The sequence below is a fragment of the Cyclopterus lumpus genome, chromosome 18 (genome assembly GCF_009769545.1).
Source record: "Cyclopterus lumpus isolate fCycLum1 chromosome 18, fCycLum1.pri, whole genome shotgun sequence".
Classification (NCBI taxonomy): Eukaryota; Metazoa; Chordata; class Actinopteri; order Perciformes; family Cyclopteridae; genus Cyclopterus; species Cyclopterus lumpus.
The window spans coordinates 2,244,753-2,262,500 of NC_046983.1; the positions used below are offsets into that span (position 1 = coordinate 2,244,753).

At 45.7% G+C, this 17,748-nt stretch overlaps 3 protein-coding genes across 4 annotated transcripts in view; 2 read left to right on the forward strand and 1 right to left on the reverse strand.

Moving 5' to 3' along the window:
- Nucleotides 1-293: 293 nt before the first annotated feature.
- LOC117747483 (protein mono-ADP-ribosyltransferase PARP14-like) lies at nucleotides 294-11,585 on the forward strand. The gene is made up of 15 exons (XM_034556742.1): nucleotides 294-662; nucleotides 1,315-1,478; nucleotides 1,787-3,874; nucleotides 4,023-4,259; nucleotides 4,392-4,616; nucleotides 4,706-4,772; nucleotides 5,235-5,381; nucleotides 5,555-5,614; nucleotides 6,112-6,288; nucleotides 6,642-6,780; nucleotides 6,873-6,928; nucleotides 7,256-7,954; nucleotides 8,042-8,175; nucleotides 8,264-8,441; nucleotides 10,911-11,585. The coding sequence occupies exons 1-15, from the start codon at nucleotides 485-487 to the stop codon at nucleotides 11,186-11,188; spliced, it is 4,827 nt and encodes a 1,608-aa protein (XP_034412633.1). The 5' UTR covers nucleotides 294-484; the 3' UTR covers nucleotides 11,189-11,585.
- A 1,885-nt stretch (nucleotides 11,586-13,470) lies between these two features.
- si:ch211-63p21.1 overlaps nucleotides 13,471-17,748 on the reverse strand; it is a 6,927-nt gene continuing 2,649 nt past the window's right edge. The window contains exons 6-8 of one of the 2 annotated variants that reach the window (XM_034556946.1): nucleotides 16,898-17,069; nucleotides 16,504-16,692; nucleotides 13,471-13,574 (exon numbers count right to left, since the gene is read on the reverse strand). In XM_034556946.1, the coding sequence (XP_034412837.1) occupies nucleotides 16,516-16,692; nucleotides 16,898-17,069 (349 nt within the window). In that variant the 3' untranslated portion in view covers nucleotides 13,471-13,574; nucleotides 16,504-16,515. Of the gene's footprint in view, nucleotides 13,575-16,297; nucleotides 16,693-16,897; nucleotides 17,070-17,748 lie in introns of those variants that run through there. The other variant, XM_034556945.1, reaches the window with a different exon arrangement.
- Nucleotides 13,476-14,678, forward strand: cbln11 (cerebellin 11). Its single transcript, XM_034556939.1, has 4 exons — nucleotides 13,476-13,716; nucleotides 13,790-13,855; nucleotides 13,942-14,073; nucleotides 14,331-14,678. Exons 1-4 carry the CDS (start codon nucleotides 13,479-13,481, stop codon nucleotides 14,609-14,611), a joined length of 717 nt encoding a protein of 238 aa, XP_034412830.1. The 5' UTR covers nucleotides 13,476-13,478; the 3' UTR covers nucleotides 14,612-14,678.

The following is a 17,748-nucleotide window of genomic DNA, read 5'->3' on the forward strand; positions in this document are numbered from 1 at the left end:
ATATATATATATATATATATATATATATATATATATATATATATATATATATATATGTATGCAAATAATATTGAGACACTAACAATATTTAGGGCTCAACACTGTTCCTTTAACAACTGGATATTATAGCTTGCTCAAGGAGAAAACACGTATAACGTTTGCAATAGAATATTAAGGCAAATCTGCATAATTTGCATTCTCATTTACAGGTAAAGAAAACCTATACTTACTAATATGATATCCCCCTACACTGTCCCTTTAAGAACAACTTTTACTTTCACTTTCCAGCTCAGTGGCTCTGCCACATTCCTCTTCGAGTGCAGTCAGCTGGTCATGAACAGGGAAATAGGGGACTTATTGTAAGTTATATACGTTTGTGGAAGACGCGCACTATAAGGACCAGAGCGCGCTCCCGAGCCTGCATTGGACACGAGCCCCCGACCCCGATAGTCCGCTCCTGTTGTCCAAGTCAAGTGGTCCCACCATGGACCCTGGTCGCTTCCAGTATGCGGTCTTCTTCGAGAGTCCCAGTCTGGACCCCGAGCAGAAGAAGAAAATAGAAACGTACTTCAACGTGCGTCGCAAGTCTGGAGGTGGAGACTGCGGCTGTGTAACAAACGAGCACGGCAACGTGTACAGGATCGCTTTTAATAACCGAGATGGTAAGACACAACAACAACAACAAACAACAACAACAACAACAACAACAACAAAACACCGTGTGTAATGTTCAGTTGGGTCCTTGTGGATGATTTATGTATTTATTAAAAGCCTTTGTCGTCTGCTGGTGAAAGTGAAAGTATGAACATGTTGATCTGAGACTTATCCTTTGACTGCTTTTAGTGACACATCCAAACTGTTTCACTGTCAATTTAACTTTGAGTTTTTTTAACATAGGTTTCTGTGTAGTTTCACACTCTTTAAACCACCGTGTGTCTGTGGTGCTGTGAGACATTTAATAGGACAACAAAACAAGCTTGACGAGTTGACGTGCACGCGCAGAGACACGTGACCACCTCTCTGTAGTCCTTGTGGTTGTGTGTATCTTTATTTTTGGTTATAAAATGGCCGTTTTGTGTCCCTTTGTGGTAACTTTGCTTCTCTTTTCAGGTGTTTTGCTGGTCTTTGTGGTTGTTTTGGTATTTCTGCTATTAGTTTATTGTTTTTTTTTTAGCTCTTTGTAGTTGTTTTTATTCTAAATACAACAATACACTATGGAGATTATGGAGCCCCTTTGTGTCCCTAGACCTGGGCCCGATGGGAACATTCAGTAATCTAATGAGGCCTGATGAGTAATGCATCCTTTTCTCTCAGCTCAGGAAAGAGTCCTGGGGAGACCTGCACATGTGCTGGAGCTTCCAGGGGGTCCTCTGGTGCTGACTGTGCGAAGCAGCCCGGGACCTTCAACCGGCTCTCCCATCACATCCCCGACTGCAAGCAAGTCAGTTAGCCCGAAACTGGATTCAGCGTCATCCCAGGTCCGAGTGGAAGGACTTCTAAATTATAGATATCAATAATAATAATAATGTCCAACTATTGTATTACCATTCTAAAGTTGTACAGTTTGATTGGAATAATTGAAAAAAAAAATGTTTTCAATAAAAATATTTCAGGGTACGTGTTCAATTTATCGTTGAATGCATTAGAACTCTCAGCCCTGAAAATTAAGTTTCTCAATGTTTTTTAAATTTCTTTTTGCATCTTTGACACTTTTGTGGAACATCAATAAATCTTCCAAACTCGTATACTGAAAAAAAACTTGACATGATGTATGTCTTTCCAGCAGCAGACACAGCCGTCCAGCATGCTGACAAGTGGTGAAGAACATGAACTACAACTCGAGTCTCCCCTCCTACGTTATCTAAAGGAGTGCCCAACGGCTGTGAAGGACCTGGAGGAAGCACTCACCTCTGTGGCCTGCTCTGCCCAGCTGTTCCCAGAGGAGGGGAGGGCTTTAGTTAGCCGCTTAGCTCAAGCTGGGGCTGCAGTTAGAAATTGGAAAGCCGAGGTAGACAAACTCTTTGACGGCTACATGTGCCACTATGAGGCGGACCCTCACAAAGTTAAAGCTTTAGTTCAGTCCCGCGGCTCTCGTCAGACCACAGATGAGGTGAAGGTGTACAGCGAGTTAGGGGTGGCCGTTGTGGTCGGGAAGCGCTCTCAAGTGAACGCCGTGTTGATGGCCGTAGAGAACTCGTATGCTAAACGACGGTCGGGTTACAGCGTGAAGCAAACAAGTATTTATCGACTCGGCGAGGCCAAGCTCCGCCTCCTCTGGGAAGACATGGAGCGCAGTTTGCGACAAGATTTTCCAGGAGTGAAGGTTGTGCAGGGAGCTGCAGGTCAGTTAGTCTTGGAAGGTTCTGCGGAGGAGATTCTCAAGGCTGAAGATTTTATCTCTGAGCAGGAGAATGCTGTGTTAGAAAGGACCGTTTCTGACATGAGCCTACATTCTTTGGCCTTCTTGAGAAAGGCCTACTGTGGTCCAGGGGTTCTAGGGGACTTTTTAGGGGTTGGGGGCAAGGTGGAAATAGAGTTGCGAGACACAGAGGTACGTTTCGTATCTCTTTCCACTGATGATCTTGATGCAACTGTAAAGGCACTGCAAGGTGAGATCAAGGAAGTCAAGATTTATGTTCCTAACTGCTCCTCTGTGCCATCTGATCTCAGGGAAAAGCTAAAGTCCAAGACGAGTGAGATGAACCAAGGCCAATACAGGGCTCAGGTTGTGTTTGGCACAGAGAGAACGGTATGCCTACTGGGCCACGCCAAAGAGGTGGAAGAGCTGAATGAATTTGTCATCCAGTTTATTTTGGACAAGTCGAGCATAGAAGGCATGGTCATTCTTCCTTACCCAGAGTTAGTACAAGTCTTACCAGAATTTCTGCAGCTGCATGGTTTTGACTATTCAGGGGTTACCTTCCACCCCATAGCATCTTCCTCTGGGCCCTCGGTAGGCCTGGAAGGTCCATCTGGAAAAGTGACCGAGGTCAGGAACAAGCTTGCAACATTTCTGGTTTCCCTTGTTCAGGATAGAGTCACCATTGACCTACCGGGGGCAGTAAGGTATTTTGAAAGTCCCACTGGAAGAGACAACATTTTAAGTGTCGCTCATTCTCAGAAGTGTCTTTTACAGTTTCAGGAACACACTGACGCGACAAGACAGATTTTGGCATCTGGTGCAGGAGAAGTAAACGCAACGGTTGCTAGCTACAGCCTTCGTGATGGGTTCCAGGTGCTGGTGTGTCAGGGTGACATCACCAAACAGGAAGCTGATGCCCTGGTGAACGCTGCCAATGAAGATCTGGACCACTGTGGTGGGGTCGCTGCTGCACTGAGTAAAGCAGGCGGCCCTCAGGTGCAGAAGGAGAGCAGAGCGCTAGTTAAGCAGACTGGAAAGGTTGCTACAGGTGATGTGGTAGTGACCACAGGGGGGAACTTAAACTGCAAGAAACTGCTGCATGCTGTTGGGCCTGTAGGAGGACAAGCAGGTGGCAGAGAGAAGATCTTACTGGAAAAAGCTGTACAGTCTGCTCTGAATTTAGCAGAGATGATGGAGTTCCAGTCGATAGCCTTGCCCTGTATCAGCTCAGGTGTGTATGGTGTTCCTGTCGCCGTGTGCTCTGACGCGATTGTAACCGCTGTAAAGAAGTTTGGCAGTCAGGGAGGGCGAAGTCTGAGCAGAGTCATCCTGATTGATAACAGAGGAGAGGTGGTGAGGGCCATGCAGGAAGCATGTGACCGGCTTCTCCAAGGGAGAAGCAGCGGAAACGACGCACCAAGAGATCCGGGGATCCAAAGAGGAGCCACTGGCGGAGCTCCTAAAGATGGTGTCCATGTGGAGATCATTCAGGGAACCATAGAGACCCAGCAGGTGAGAAACTGGGCTACATGGTTTTAAATGTTGCTACTTGATTCAGGATGTTTCACAAGGCTCATCTGTAGTTGCTGGGTACCATGCTCTATTACTTTTCTGAATTCAGTCTTAACTTGCATGAAATAAGATCGTTTTCTTCCCCCAGGTGGATTGCCTGGTAACCCCCATGGTTGGCCACAATCCCATCTCGACCCGTGTTGGAAACGTTTTGTCAGATGTGGTTGGACCTCAGCTGACTGCAATGTTTCATACGCAAGCAGGAGGAGCAACTGTGCCTAGTGACGTAGTCCTGGTGACGGGCTTGCCTGCCCTTCAAGCTAAAGGAGTGTTCTTCCTCCACCTTGTTCCCTGGGATAATAACCCAAAAGGAGTTGCCATCAAGGTGAATTTGTGTGTTTTAATATGTCCTTGTGGTTGTGCAACCAGGTTTGTGTTAGCTGTCTCTGTGCTTTGTTGTTCCTACTCTCTTAAAAACTAAGGTGTTTAGTAACCTTATAATCATTACATCTTCCAGGCTCTGAGAAGGGGCATCAGAAACATTCTGGATTCCTGCAGTAACAGAGGCTTCAGCTCAGTCGCCTTCCCTGTGCTCGGGACCGGTGTTGCCCTGCGTTTTTCTCACAGCGTGGTGTCCAGGGTTTTCCTGGAGGAGCTCCGTCAATTTGAACACGACCAGGTCGCCAGAGCATCTTTCCTGGTCCGCATTGTCGTCCACCCCAATGACAAAGATTCCAGCAAGGTACAGATAATGCCGTAGCAGTGCCTTGTAACAGAAATGACAGTTTTGTATGTGGAACTGGAATCAAACCCTTCAATCCATCACGACAGGCCTTCCAGTCTGCCCAAGAAACTCTGCATCTCAGAGGATTCACTAACGACGCAACCCCAGACAAAGGTTAGTGCGCACATTTTGACTTTTCAATGTCAGGTTGAGCAAGACTTTTGATACAGTCTTTCTCCATACAGCTTTTATAATGTGATACTTCAGAATACACATACAAATATTTAACACATTTTCTTTCAGGCCACAAGGGAGCAGCTCTCTATGGGGTCGGATCAGTCTCAATAAATGCAAATGCACACACACAGAGAGACTCACAAATGCAAACACAAAGATTCACAAATGCTCACAGAACAATTCACAGATACATTCCAATGCACACATAAATAAATTTATATTTATATAAATGTAAAAGAAAAATCACAAATATATTTCTGCATTTCTATGTGGATTCTTCTATTTGTTTGTGGATTTGTATGTATTTGAGACTCCCCTTAACTTCACTTGGAGCAACCTTTACACAGAGATTGTGTACCAAAACCATACTTTACATTTCTTTTATTTTTGTGACTTTAGCCTCTTTTTACCGCCACGTCTCCGGAACTGATGATGAGGTCACAGCCACGCTGGGCGGGGTCAAGCTCCAGCTGGTCCACGGTGACATCATTCATGAGCGCACTGATGTCCTTATCAACACGACTGACTTTTCCCAAAAACAATCTGGTACGATTTGATTTAATAAAAATTAAAAAAATAAAAATATATATATATTTATTTTTTGATATATATATATATATATATATATATATATATATATATATATATATATATGTGCGGAGGACCACGGCACTGGTGTTATTTCTCAGAGTTTAACTGTGTGTCCACAAACTCCTCAGGTGTGTCCAAAGCCATTGTGACTGCGGCTGGGTCCAGTGTCCAAGCACAGTTGGCGCAAGGTAAGCCGCAAGGTACTTTTTAGAGGTGTTGGGTCGTGCACCGTCTTAACGGTTTAATGGCACCCAACAGCAAAGGATGAATACGCAAATTATTTTACAATTTACATTTTGCCGCTTCCAGCGCTACTTCAGGCTAACCTGTAGCTGTATTAAAGAGCTCTGGGGGTCCGCAAACCGCTACGATGTCCTCCATTTTTTTCTGATTCAACAACGGCAGGACAGTGACGGGCGGAGCATCTCAACGCTGATTGGCTTTCGCCTCGGGCGAATTTTATCGCCCGACGCCAAAGTTGAAATATTTAAACTCGCGCGAAAAATTCGCGCCGCCCGATCAGCGTCTATCGCGCCGCCCGACGCAAATTCGCGTCTAAACGCGTCTGTGGGTTGACTTTCATGGGATCTGGTCGCGCGAAAAATTTGCGCCGCGTTTGGTGTGAACACAGCATTATACACAAATCCAATGTCTTGCTTTTTTTTCATGGTCACACGTGCTTCAGTGGGCATTCCAGCAGACTACATGTGCACCACAGGACCCGGGTCTCTTGGCTGTAGGGAAATCATTCACGCCAGCTTCAGGTGCGACCCTCAGACGATTCGGAAGAACTGCAAAAAGATACTGAAGCAGTGCGAGAGCAAAGGCTACAGCTCAGTGGCCTTCCCAGCCATCAATACTGGTTTGTACAGTGTGTGTTTGTGTATGTTTGTGTGTTTGTGTGCATTAAGGGCTACAACAGATGGGTCTTAACCACCCAAAGGTAGTTAGAATTTCAAGTTTACGTCTAAGATGGATTAAATATCTCATATATAAATAGATATAATGAAACACGAAGTAAACCATAGTCTGGTACATTCGTAATAGATCCACAGATCTATTGATGCATTTCTGTTGGTCTTTAGTAGCATGAACATACTGTTCTTTAATTTATAGTACAGGATCTAAAATGAGAATCAGAAAACACAAAAGTCATAGCAACAATGTGAACGGCATCTTTGGTGGAATCTGCTCATTCTCTCTATATCTCATCAGGTGTGGCGGGTATGGACTCTGACAAAGCTTGTAAATCCATGCTGGATGGCATGACCGCAGCTATTAATGACTTGAAACCAAATTCCCTCCGACTCATCCGCATTGTCATCCTCCAGCAACCGGTCTTCCAGGCTTTCAGGTCCGATATGAAGAAGGTTACCCTTTTGACCCTGGGTTGCATTGTCAGACTAGCTTGTTGTGAACTTCCTGTCCTGTGCTCTGTTGTTGCAGAGCGCAGCTGGAGAAACGTTTTGGACTAACAGCTGCTTGCCACCTCAGTCTCAAAGGTTTGTTTTCATCTACAAGGCTTCAAAATGTTGTACTTTGTACCTAATTTCGTGTATTTGTAGCCATTTTGAGTCTCTTTGGAGGGAGCTTGTCTCTTTCCAGTGGTAATGTTTGGCCCCTTTTCATTGTCCTTGTGGTCTTTTGAAGGTCAGAGGGGGCCCTGACACTTTTGACCTCTGTGTTTTTGCCCTGTAGCCCATTTAGTCATTCATCCATGGTAGAAATAATATTCTCCTTAAAGTTTATATTTCAATTGTTTATATCTTATCTGTGACATGAGGTGTCTCTTTTTGTCTTTTTGCTTATTTTTTTACATTTTATTTTAGAAAAAGCTGAACAAATCCTCAAAAAGATTCACGACAAGCTTTTAAGAACCTCAACCACTTCAACGCCTCAAGGCAGAAGCTTCACCTCCTCAAAGCCACCACCAGCTGTAGTAAGTGTGATCAGTTGTAGTGCCGACACCAGCAGGACCATCAGGAGAGATTTGGAGGGGATCCTGCAGAAACTGCTGGTAGAGAGAGAGGTGGATGTCCAGGATTTGTCCAGGCTTGATGGGATGGAGCTGGAGGCCGTGCAGGCCAAAGTCAGAGCCTTGGGTATAGGCCTGGAGTACAGGAGAGACGAGGGTGCGAACGGCAACCGAGCCGGAAACGCAGCCAGAAACCGGTCCGGGTCGAGGCGCGAGGTCTGCGTGCTGACGGGCCTGAAAGAGGACGTGTTGGGCGTCATCGAGCTCATAAACAGAGCAATCCAAAAGGGGCTTTGCCAAGACCTCCAAGATAAAGAAGAAGCCGGGTTGGCTCTTTGTGTCCAGTGGTCCATTCAGGATGTAAACAAAGCCTGGCGCGAGCTCAACCTGCATGACAACTACCAGCTGGAGGAGGCTCACCTGAAGAAACAAGTGTTTGTAGAGTTGCCACCAACGGGCGGCAGGAAGCTGAAAGTGAACCTGAGGAAACAAGAAGCCACCGACTGCCTGACGGGCAACACGTACAAAGCCAAGAGGAACGAGTCTGAAACGGGTACGTCGCACGTTGTAGTTTTACTTTTAGATTACGCAACTCAACTTGCTCAAACCACAACAGTAATTCACGTGACTTCTACTCCAGGCTTAGAGTTGCCGACACAATGGGAACCGATGGACGGACAGGTGTTTAAAACGGTGGAGCTGCATCCCAACTCGCCAGAGTACCAGACCGTAGCCAGGGGCTTCCTCAAAACGGCTAAATTTAACATCCAAAAAGTGATGACACAACAACCACGCACACGCACGCGCATTCATCACATTAAAAACATACAGAATAAGTGACTTGCTTGTTTTCTGGTCTCAGATCGAGCGGATGCAGCACCCGTTCCAGTGGAAGGCCTATACTCTGTGCAGGCAGCGGATATTGGCCAAAAACGGCCCGACGGACCTCGGGGAGAAGTCTCTCTACCACGGCACGTCGGCAGAGTCCTGCAACAGCATCGGGATGGACCGGTTCAACAGGAGCTTCGCAGGACAGCACGGTGAGCGGCGGTCACCTGGCAAACTGAGCTCACCGGCTTCTGCCTGCAGAGGATGCCGTCGATCCTTGCCCTGTATATAGTGTGCATGTTGTGTAGCGAATATATAGTGTGCACGTTGTGTTGCGAAAATAGTGTGCACGTTGTGTAGCGAATATAGTGTGCACGTTGTGTAGCGAATATAGTGTGCACGTTGTGTAGCGAATATATAGTGTGCACGTTGTGTTGCGAATATATAGTGTGCACGTTGTGTAGCGAATATATAGTGTGCACGTTGTGTAGCGAATATATAGTGTGCACATTGTGTAACGAATATATAGTGTGCACGTTGTGTAGCGAATATAGTGTGCACGTTGTGTAGCGAATATATAGTGTGCACGTTGTGTAGCGAATATAGTGTGCACGTTGTGTAGCGAATATATAGTGTGCACGTTGTGTAACGAATATATAGTGTGCACGTTGTGTAGCGAATATAGTGTGCACGTTGTGTAGCGAATATATAGTGTGCACGTTGTGTTGCGAATATAGTGTGCACGTTGTGTAGCGAATATATAGTGTGCACGTTGTGTTGCGAATATAGTGTGCACGTTGTGTAGCGAATATATAGTGTGCACGTTGTGTAGCGAATATATAGTGTGCACGTTGTGTTGCGAATATAGTGTGCATGTTGTGTAGCGAATATATAGTGTGCACGTTGTGTTGCGAATATAGTGTGCACGTTGTGTAGCGACTATATAGTGTGCACGTTGTGTAGCGAATATATAGTGTGCACGTTGTGTAGCGAATATATAGTGTGCACGTTGTGTAGCGAATATAGTGTGCACGTTGTGTAGCGAATATATAGTGTGCACGTTGTGTAGCGAATATATAGTGTGCACGTTGTGTAGCCAATATAGTGTGTGCCCGTTGTGTAGCGAATATATAGTGTGCACGTTGTGTAGCGAATATAGTGTGTGCCCGTTGTGTTGCGAATATATAGTGTGCACGTTGTGTTGCGAATATAGTGTGCACATTGTGTAGCGAATATATATAGTGTGCACGTTGTGTAGCGAATATATAGTGTGCACATTGTGTAGCGAATATATAGTGTGCACGTTGTGTAGCCAATATAGTGTGTGCACGTTGTGTTGCGAATATAGTGTGCACATTGTGTAGCGAATATATATAGTGTGCACGTTGTGTAGCGAATATATAGTGTGCACATTGTGTAGCGAATATATAGTGTGCACGTTGTGTAGCCAATATAGTGTGTGCCCGTTGTGTAGCGAATATATAGTGTGCACGTTGTGTAGCGAATATAGTGTGTGCCCGTTGTGTTGCGAATATAGTGTGTGCCCGCTGTGTAGCGAATATATAATGTGCACGTTGTGTAGCGAATATATAGTGTGCCCGTTGTGTAGCGAATATAGTGTGCACGTTGTGTAGCGAATATAGTGTGCACGTTGTGTAGCGAATATAGTGTGCACGTTGTGTAGCGAATATAGTGTGCACGTTGTGTAGCGAATATAGTGTGCACGTTGTGTAGCGAATATATAGTGTGCACGTTGTGTAGCGAATATATAGTGTGCCCGTTGTGTAGCGAATATATAGTGTGCACGTTGTGTAGCGAATATAGTGTGCACGTTGTGTAGCGAATATAGTGTGCACGTTGTGTAGCGAATATAGTGTGCACGTTGTGTAGCGAATATATAGTGTGCACGTTGTGTAGCGAATATATAGTGTGCCCGTTGTGTAGCGAATATATAGTGTGCCCGTTGTGTTGCGAATATAGTGTGCACGTTGTGTAGCGAATATATAGTGTGCACGTTGTGTAGCGAATATATAGTGTGCACGTTGTGTAGCGAATATAGTGTGCACGTTGTGTAGCGAATATATAGTGTGCACGTTGTGTAGCGAATATATAGTGTGCACGTTGTGTAGGTGATTTACTTTCTTGTATCACAAGTTTTCTGAAATGTTATTGTTTAATATGCTAATGAGGCATCGTGTCATCAACTATGAGCTAATCTGCATAAATCTCAAAAGCATGACTCAGATTCTTACCACGACTTTTTGGGATATCATTGTATCGCTCCGTAAATTAGAAAATAACAACCAGACAAAAAAATCACGTATCCATGTTTTTAGGAAGAACATATATACTGTATATGTGTGTGTGTGTATGTGAATATATATATATATATATATATATATATATATATATATATATATATATATATATATATATATATATATATATTGACCTAATGCTGACGTTTGGTGAATTTAGGAGAACGATAGACGCAGATGGACAAAGTAGTGAGAAAACAAAACGCCTAAATGTGTATTTTGGATGTTGTTGTTTTTTCCTTCTTTCCAATAATCTGGAAGAAGGAATGTTACGGAAACAAAATAGCCCCAAAATCAAATAAATGCAGAATGCATAAAAAGCCGGAGCGTCCCGTAAAGCGTCTTCTCTCGTTTCTCTCGCAGCCGCCATGTACGGAAAAGGAGTTTACTTCGCCGTCAACGCAGCGTACTCGGCGAGTTACGGCGCGCCGGACGCGTCGGGCTCCAAGAGGATGTACGTGGCTCTGGTCCTGACCGGCCGCTACACGGTGGGCCAGGCCTCCATGAACGCCCCACCCCCTCGCGGCGCCGACCCGACCGACCGCTTCGACAGCGTGGTGAACAAGCAGCAGCAGCCCGACATGTTTGTGATCTTCCACGACGACCAGGCCTACCCCGAGTACCTCGTCACCTTCAAGTGAGTGCACCTGAAGGACTCACCTCCACCACAGAAACACACCTTTTAAAACCGTGTAATGGGTAATGTGACTCCTACTAGGCCGTGTGTAATAACCCTTTATTTGGCAACGGTTTGTTTTTAAGCGTCATTAATTGTATCTGTTTGATTAATACCATATATACTATAGACTTGTGTATTGATCTGACACAAGTCTTTAGCCATCTACATTTTAACAATGTATGAAAAAGAAGAATGAGTGTAAAACCCTTTATTCTCAACATTGAACCATATGCACCATGGTCATTTATTAGTGCTATTTTAATACTAGATTTACAGTAGTATGGAGTCAATATGTCTACTTCAAGTGAGTGAAAAGTGAAGAATTTTCCTGCACAATAAAAATATATTTCCGACGGGTACAAGAAGTCTGTTTATGTAACCACGCCATTTATTGACAATGTTAGAGATCTTTTCTTAACAATGTAAATAAAAGAAGTATAATGAAATGATGATTCACGTGGTGCACTATGATCAACAGGTATCAGAAAATGGTGATAGAAAAAGAAAAAGAAAGTACAGAACATTTAACATGTATATCGATATTGAAATAGTTTTTTGCTTTAAATGGTTTCTCTAACATAAATCAGTTAAGTGAGAACGAAGAAACATGTATTTGATTTCCCATTTTGGGATTGACAAACAGAACAGAAAGTCACATTTTAAATGTCAAAATCTTTTGATCATTAATAAAAGTTTGAAAATCTGTAAATAGTTGAAATATACTTCACACAGGGAAAAGCAAAAAATCCACTGAATGTGGAGTAGATATTTTCATTAGTACCGATTCTACCGTTTACCCAGAGACGAACATCGACGTGGTCTCCAACCTTCAGCCGCAAGGTGGCGCTGTTGGAGCCGGAGAAGTCGTGACCTTTATTAGCGTATCTTTATTGACTCCTATATACTTTAAAGTTTAAATCTCCATGAACGTTACAAAGAAGTGGGAGCCGAGCTTCAGTTGAAACTGAATCTCTCTGCACCAGTAGCTATGAATAGCTGCTGTTCATGCAGTGAGGACCATTGAGTCTACAAGAGAGTTAGGAGGGACAGAAATAGTCTGATCCTGATGAGAGGTTGGGCAATCATGACCTTTTCAAGAGTTCAGGGAGGTCAGGGGCCATTAACCTACGCATGGAGAGGTGGAACTCTTTTGGTGCAGCGCTCAAGGAATTTGGTTTCAGCCTCGCAGAAGAAACCCAGGATCAGTGCCGGGTCCGGAACGTCCCAAAGGCCCCCCCCCCGGTTGTGGTCGGGGTAGACCAGCTGAACCCAGATGGGGGACAGCGCCATACCAAGCAGGGAACTGTGGTTTGCAAACTCCTTACGCAGTGGTACCAGGGTTGGTGAAGGAGGTGGAGTGGAGGAGGCCGGGTGAGCCAAAGTTCAGGCATGGAGTTGCAGCAATGGTGGGAAAGTTGCATGTGTTTTGGAGGATGTTACTATACTACTGCGAGGGCAACGTGATGAAATCTGCCAAAAGGTCAAAAGAGACAACTGGTGCACGAATATCCTCTTCTCCCTTTTGAATAACCTCGTCCCACAGATGCTCAGCTGGGGTCTGAACTTTTCTATCTTTCCCCTTTTCCTTCATCGCACACATGCTAGTTATGACCCCGTGCAGGGCAGCTAGCTGGAAGAGGCTAGCTGACATGCAGGAGTTTAGAAGCAACTTCTCAGTCGTGGTGCACGGAGAACATCTTTACGCCATTGGCGGAGATAAGGAGATCAACACCATATATATATACTCATGATTCTTTTTCAAGGTAAAGCAGATTCTATACACACCTGGAGGGTGGGATCTACGACACATGCACTAAAAGCACAACTAGAGGCATAATGCCTGAAAGAGATGATCCAAAACAGAGCAAAATTCATTAATGTGTAATTGTGTCATATCAAAGTCCTTCATCCCTCATACAAAATGTCACAGTGGAACATTCTAAATAAGCTGTAATTAGATCAATCAGATAACATTAACGGATAGCTATAATTATCGTCATGTATCATATAGGTTGTAGGATGTCTGTCACATTCCCTCTTTGATATTTTACTGGCAAACCTGGCTCACAAAATCCTCCCGGTCGGCTTGTTGGGACACGACTAGAACTGGGGGCCCCCGAGGGCCTCGACACTGTCATCCGATGACCCCTCTCACAGAGGAGAGCGGGTATATAAGGAAAAAAAAATACAACCGTTCCACAAAAACTGCGAGGAAAACATCAGAGAGACTGGAAATTTACGGATAATTGGAAATGGAGTTCAGGGCGTTGCGTCTGCTGACCCTCCTGGGACTCTTGTTTGTGGAGCCGGGGTTTGGACAGAGAGGCGACATGGACGTTGGCGAGTGGCTGAGAGAGAAAGCGGAATTATTAAATGCCTTTGGGGACAAGCTTAAAGACGTCAGAGCTCTGGAGGCGAGGCTCAACGCCACCGTCGACCAGCTGACGGGACAGAAAGCTGAAGTGGACAGACTGAGGGAAGAGAATGAAGGTAGTACTCGTGAAGATGAACTATTTCCACTATTTCCAAATATATATTCTCAATAACTGAAATAATTATCCAGGCCTGAAAACGAGACTAAGTGCCACAGAGGAGGAGATCGATACGCTGAAACAGAGTAACGCTAACGGTGAGGCGATCAGATTTTTTGTATTTTAAGTACCATTCTTTAAATTGTACCTTTTGGTATTAACCCCTCCGTGTCACGGTGCACAGGCGCCCCTCGGGTCGCGTTCTCGGCCTCTTTGGCAGACTTCGGGGAGATCTACAAAGGACCGTGCACGGACAAGACCCTGATCTACAAACGGGTCTTCTCAAACACCGGCGATGGTTATGACCAAAGTACAGGTACTGTGCACTCTTACGTCGTGTGTATTATACCTTTTCCCAAACTGCCTAGTCAGCCTCACAGTATTATTTTGAAGCAATGTGTTTCCATACGATTGCTGTTTTCTTTCTGGGAAGTCTACCTGTAGACCTTGAATGTCCTGAGGCTCATCAGCTTCTGGTATTTCAAACAAGAGCCAACAAAGAGAAGAATCTGCTGAGCCAGTGTTTCCCTTTAAATGTCATATTAATGACCAACTTGACTCGTCTCTCGTCAGGCGTCTTCACAGCGCCCGTGTGCGGCCTCTACTTCTTCAGCTTCAGCACCTACGGCTACAACACCCACGTCACGGGGGCCATCTTGATGAAAAACGGCGCGCGCCAAGTCTCGACCTACGACGGCCTCGCGGCCGACGGCTCGGACGGCGCCGGCAACGCCGTCGCTCTGCAACTGGTCGCCGGCGACGCGGTGCACATGGAGCTGTGGGACGGCGGCAGGGTGTTCGACAACTTGAACGGACACACGACCTTCAGCGGGTTTCTTGTCTTCCCTGCGTGAACGAATAGATTTGGATTGAAGGGAAAAAGTCCCAAATCAAAAAATAAGAATACGTGTTAATTGAGAAAATAAATTTGAATGCAAAAATAAACTTTTGTGGAAAGACAAAAGATATTTTAATTGTTTAATTTTGTCATTTCATACCTCTTTCGCTCTCCAACAGGTCATACGAGCAAGCTAACGTTGGTTCGTGTCGGCTGGTACTTTTTGGTTTGGCCTCAACCAATCAGGAGGGAGCCAATCTCCCTGGATAGGAGCCACCAACTTTATAGCCGTTTTTTTTCACGAATGACGCTAACGTTGCCGTTGTGTTCATATTCCGGAGGTCTGCAGCCCGGCGACCCACGTTCCCAAATGTAAAGATCTTGTCTTTAACCTCTAAACGCTCCGAAATCACAGCTCGTCCATTTCAATCGACGCAGGGTGAGTTTTTCAATTTTTTTTATTATTATTGAGGCGCTTTTGAAGCGGAAGCGCTGTGAAGTGGGCGGGTTGAGAGAAATGAAACTGGTGGGCTAACACACTCCTACCTGAGAACGCAATGACTCTGGTCTTTTCACAGTCGTTCACACACACACACACACACACACACACACACACACACACACACACACGCGTGGAGGTTTAAACAAGCAGTCGAGTGAGTCAGGTTATTATTCAACCCTACGCAAAAAAAAAGAGAAGTTGAATGCATTTAAATAAATTGAGGACTCGAGCTGACAACGTTTGACATTTCGAGGCGTCCCTGAAGTGCCACGGCAGGTGTGCAGGTCTTCACATTATTATCTGCCCACTTGTGAACGCTTTCACTCTGGGCAGCCGCTCACGACCTACTTGTAAAAAATTTCAGTTTTCCTCCCAAGTCCTGATTGTTACCATGACGACGCGCACAGAGTGAAGAGCGTTAACCTTGTTACGGGACCCCCCCCCAACCCCCCTCCCCCTCACCCACCTGGGCCCCCTTCAATGCAGATCCTCAGCATTGTCTTCACTCATCTAAGCTTTCACCGCTATTTATTTTTCTTTCTTTTTCACTGTACGAACACATTATTATTTAAATGAAAGCCACTCGAATTTACAAAAGAAATGAGCGTTTTTCATGTCAAAATACAATCTAGTTTTATTGAACACACACACGGAGATTCATTTAAGAACGTGGGCTGGAAGATGGAAGGAAGACAATCCTGTTAACACAAGCTGGTCTTAACTCCTCAAAATAAACCAATTATTCCAATTAATTCAGCTTGGAATGAGTAGCAATGACCGATTGTCGAGCTCACTCCTCCTCTTAAATAATAATGAGTAAATATAGAACATGAATATTATTATTCAACACAATAGCATTAAAGTGTTTAAATTGCTTTGACGTAATCAAGTGTCACAAAAGCTCAAGAAGGAGGAGGAAGATGAGGATTCATCTTTTTGTAAATGTAGAAAACAAGTAGAAGTGTACATGTAATCTACGTATGAAACCATCACATTTGGGGGGGTCGTTGGCTCAATTTTAAAAATATACGTCCCTAGTATAGAAACATCAGTTTAGGAAGCCGCGGTGGGAACAGAAGAATTGCAGTTCAGCAGCAGCGTCTTTTAAAAAGAGTTTCCCACTGAGCCTGTTTTTTACGTTTCAAATGTGCCCCCCGAAGCCCTGAACCCCCCCCCCCCTCGTGTATCACTCCCCCGCGGCTCATTAGAATAAGTGAGACGCGTCGAGGTCTATTTTTACAGACGAGGGGGTGAGAAAGCGATGGCAGAAGGCCGAGCGCGTTCTTTACGCCGTCGCCAACAGATCCTGGATCTGTAAAGAGTGAGTAACCTCCGTACGGCGCCGTGTCTTTCTGTGCCCTGTGGGAGTGGGCGGAGCCTTCTGGAAATAGGAAGAAAAAAAACACCTTGTGTCGGGGTCACGGTCGAAGGAGGGTCACGATGATGATGATGACGAGGGAGAGAGGAAGCAAGAGGAGGAGGAGGAGGAGAGGGAGCGAGAGGGAGGACGGCGGCGGCGGCGGCGGCGGGCGCTCCGGAGGCCTCGCCGCGTCCGGCCGGCCGACGACCAGCGGCCTGACCTGCGACACGCTCTCCTGGACACGGGAGGAAAGAGGCCGACATGGTCACACTGGAATGAACTGATCTTCTCATTGGATTTTGGATCGAGGCATACCATAATATTAACGAGAGGGGTATTTACTGACGTATTTTATATCATGCAACACACAGTTCAGAGCTAAACCTAAACCCGTTTGCTGGGTTCTGGTCCTCGGTCCTGCAGAGGACCCGGATCCGTACCTCGGGGATGGTCCGGCTGTGCGCTCGCTCCGGACTGAGCCGGAGGTTCCAGCGGGGCGACCGGTGGCTCCGCCCGCCGTCGTCCTCGCTCTCCGTGGTGTCCTGGCGCGCCACCCGCGCACGCTTACGTCTCCGCGAGCTGATTCGCTGGAGAGGACCCGCCTCCTGGAGTCTGGACCAATCGGGTTAAAAGGCGTGTGTGAGTGTGTGTGTGTGTGTGTGAGTGTGTGTGCTGCGTGCGTGTGTGAGCGTGAGCATGTGTGTGTACGTGTGTGTGTGCGTGTGAGTGTGTGTCTGTGAGTGTGTATGTGTGTCTGTGTGAGTGTGTGTGTCTGTGAGTGTGTGCGTGTGCATGTGTGTGTGTGTGTGTCTGTGAGTGTGTGTGTGTGTCTGTGTGAGTGTGTGTGCGTGTGAGTGTGAGTGTGTGTCTGTGAGTGTGTGTGTGTCTGTGTGAGTGTGTGTGTCTGTGAGTGTGTGTGTGTGTGAGTGTGTGTGTGTCTCTGTGAGTGTGTGTGTGTGTCTGTGTGAGTGTGTGTGCGTGTGAGTGTGAGTGTGTGTCTGTGAGTGTGTGTGTGTCTGTGTGTGTGTGTGTGTCTGTGAGTGTGTGTGTGTGTGAGTGTGTGTGTGTCTCTGTGAGTGTGTGTGTGTGTCTGTGTGAGTGTGTGTGCGTGTGAGTGTGAGTGTGTGTCTGTGAGTGTGTGTGTGTCTGTGTGAGTGTGTGTGTCTGTGAGTGTGTGTGTGTGTGAGTGTGTGTGTGTCTCTGTGAGTGTGTGTGTGTGTCTGTGTGAGTGTGTGTGCGTGTGAGTGTGAGTGTGTGTCTGTGAGTGAGTGCGTGTGCATGTGTGTGTGTG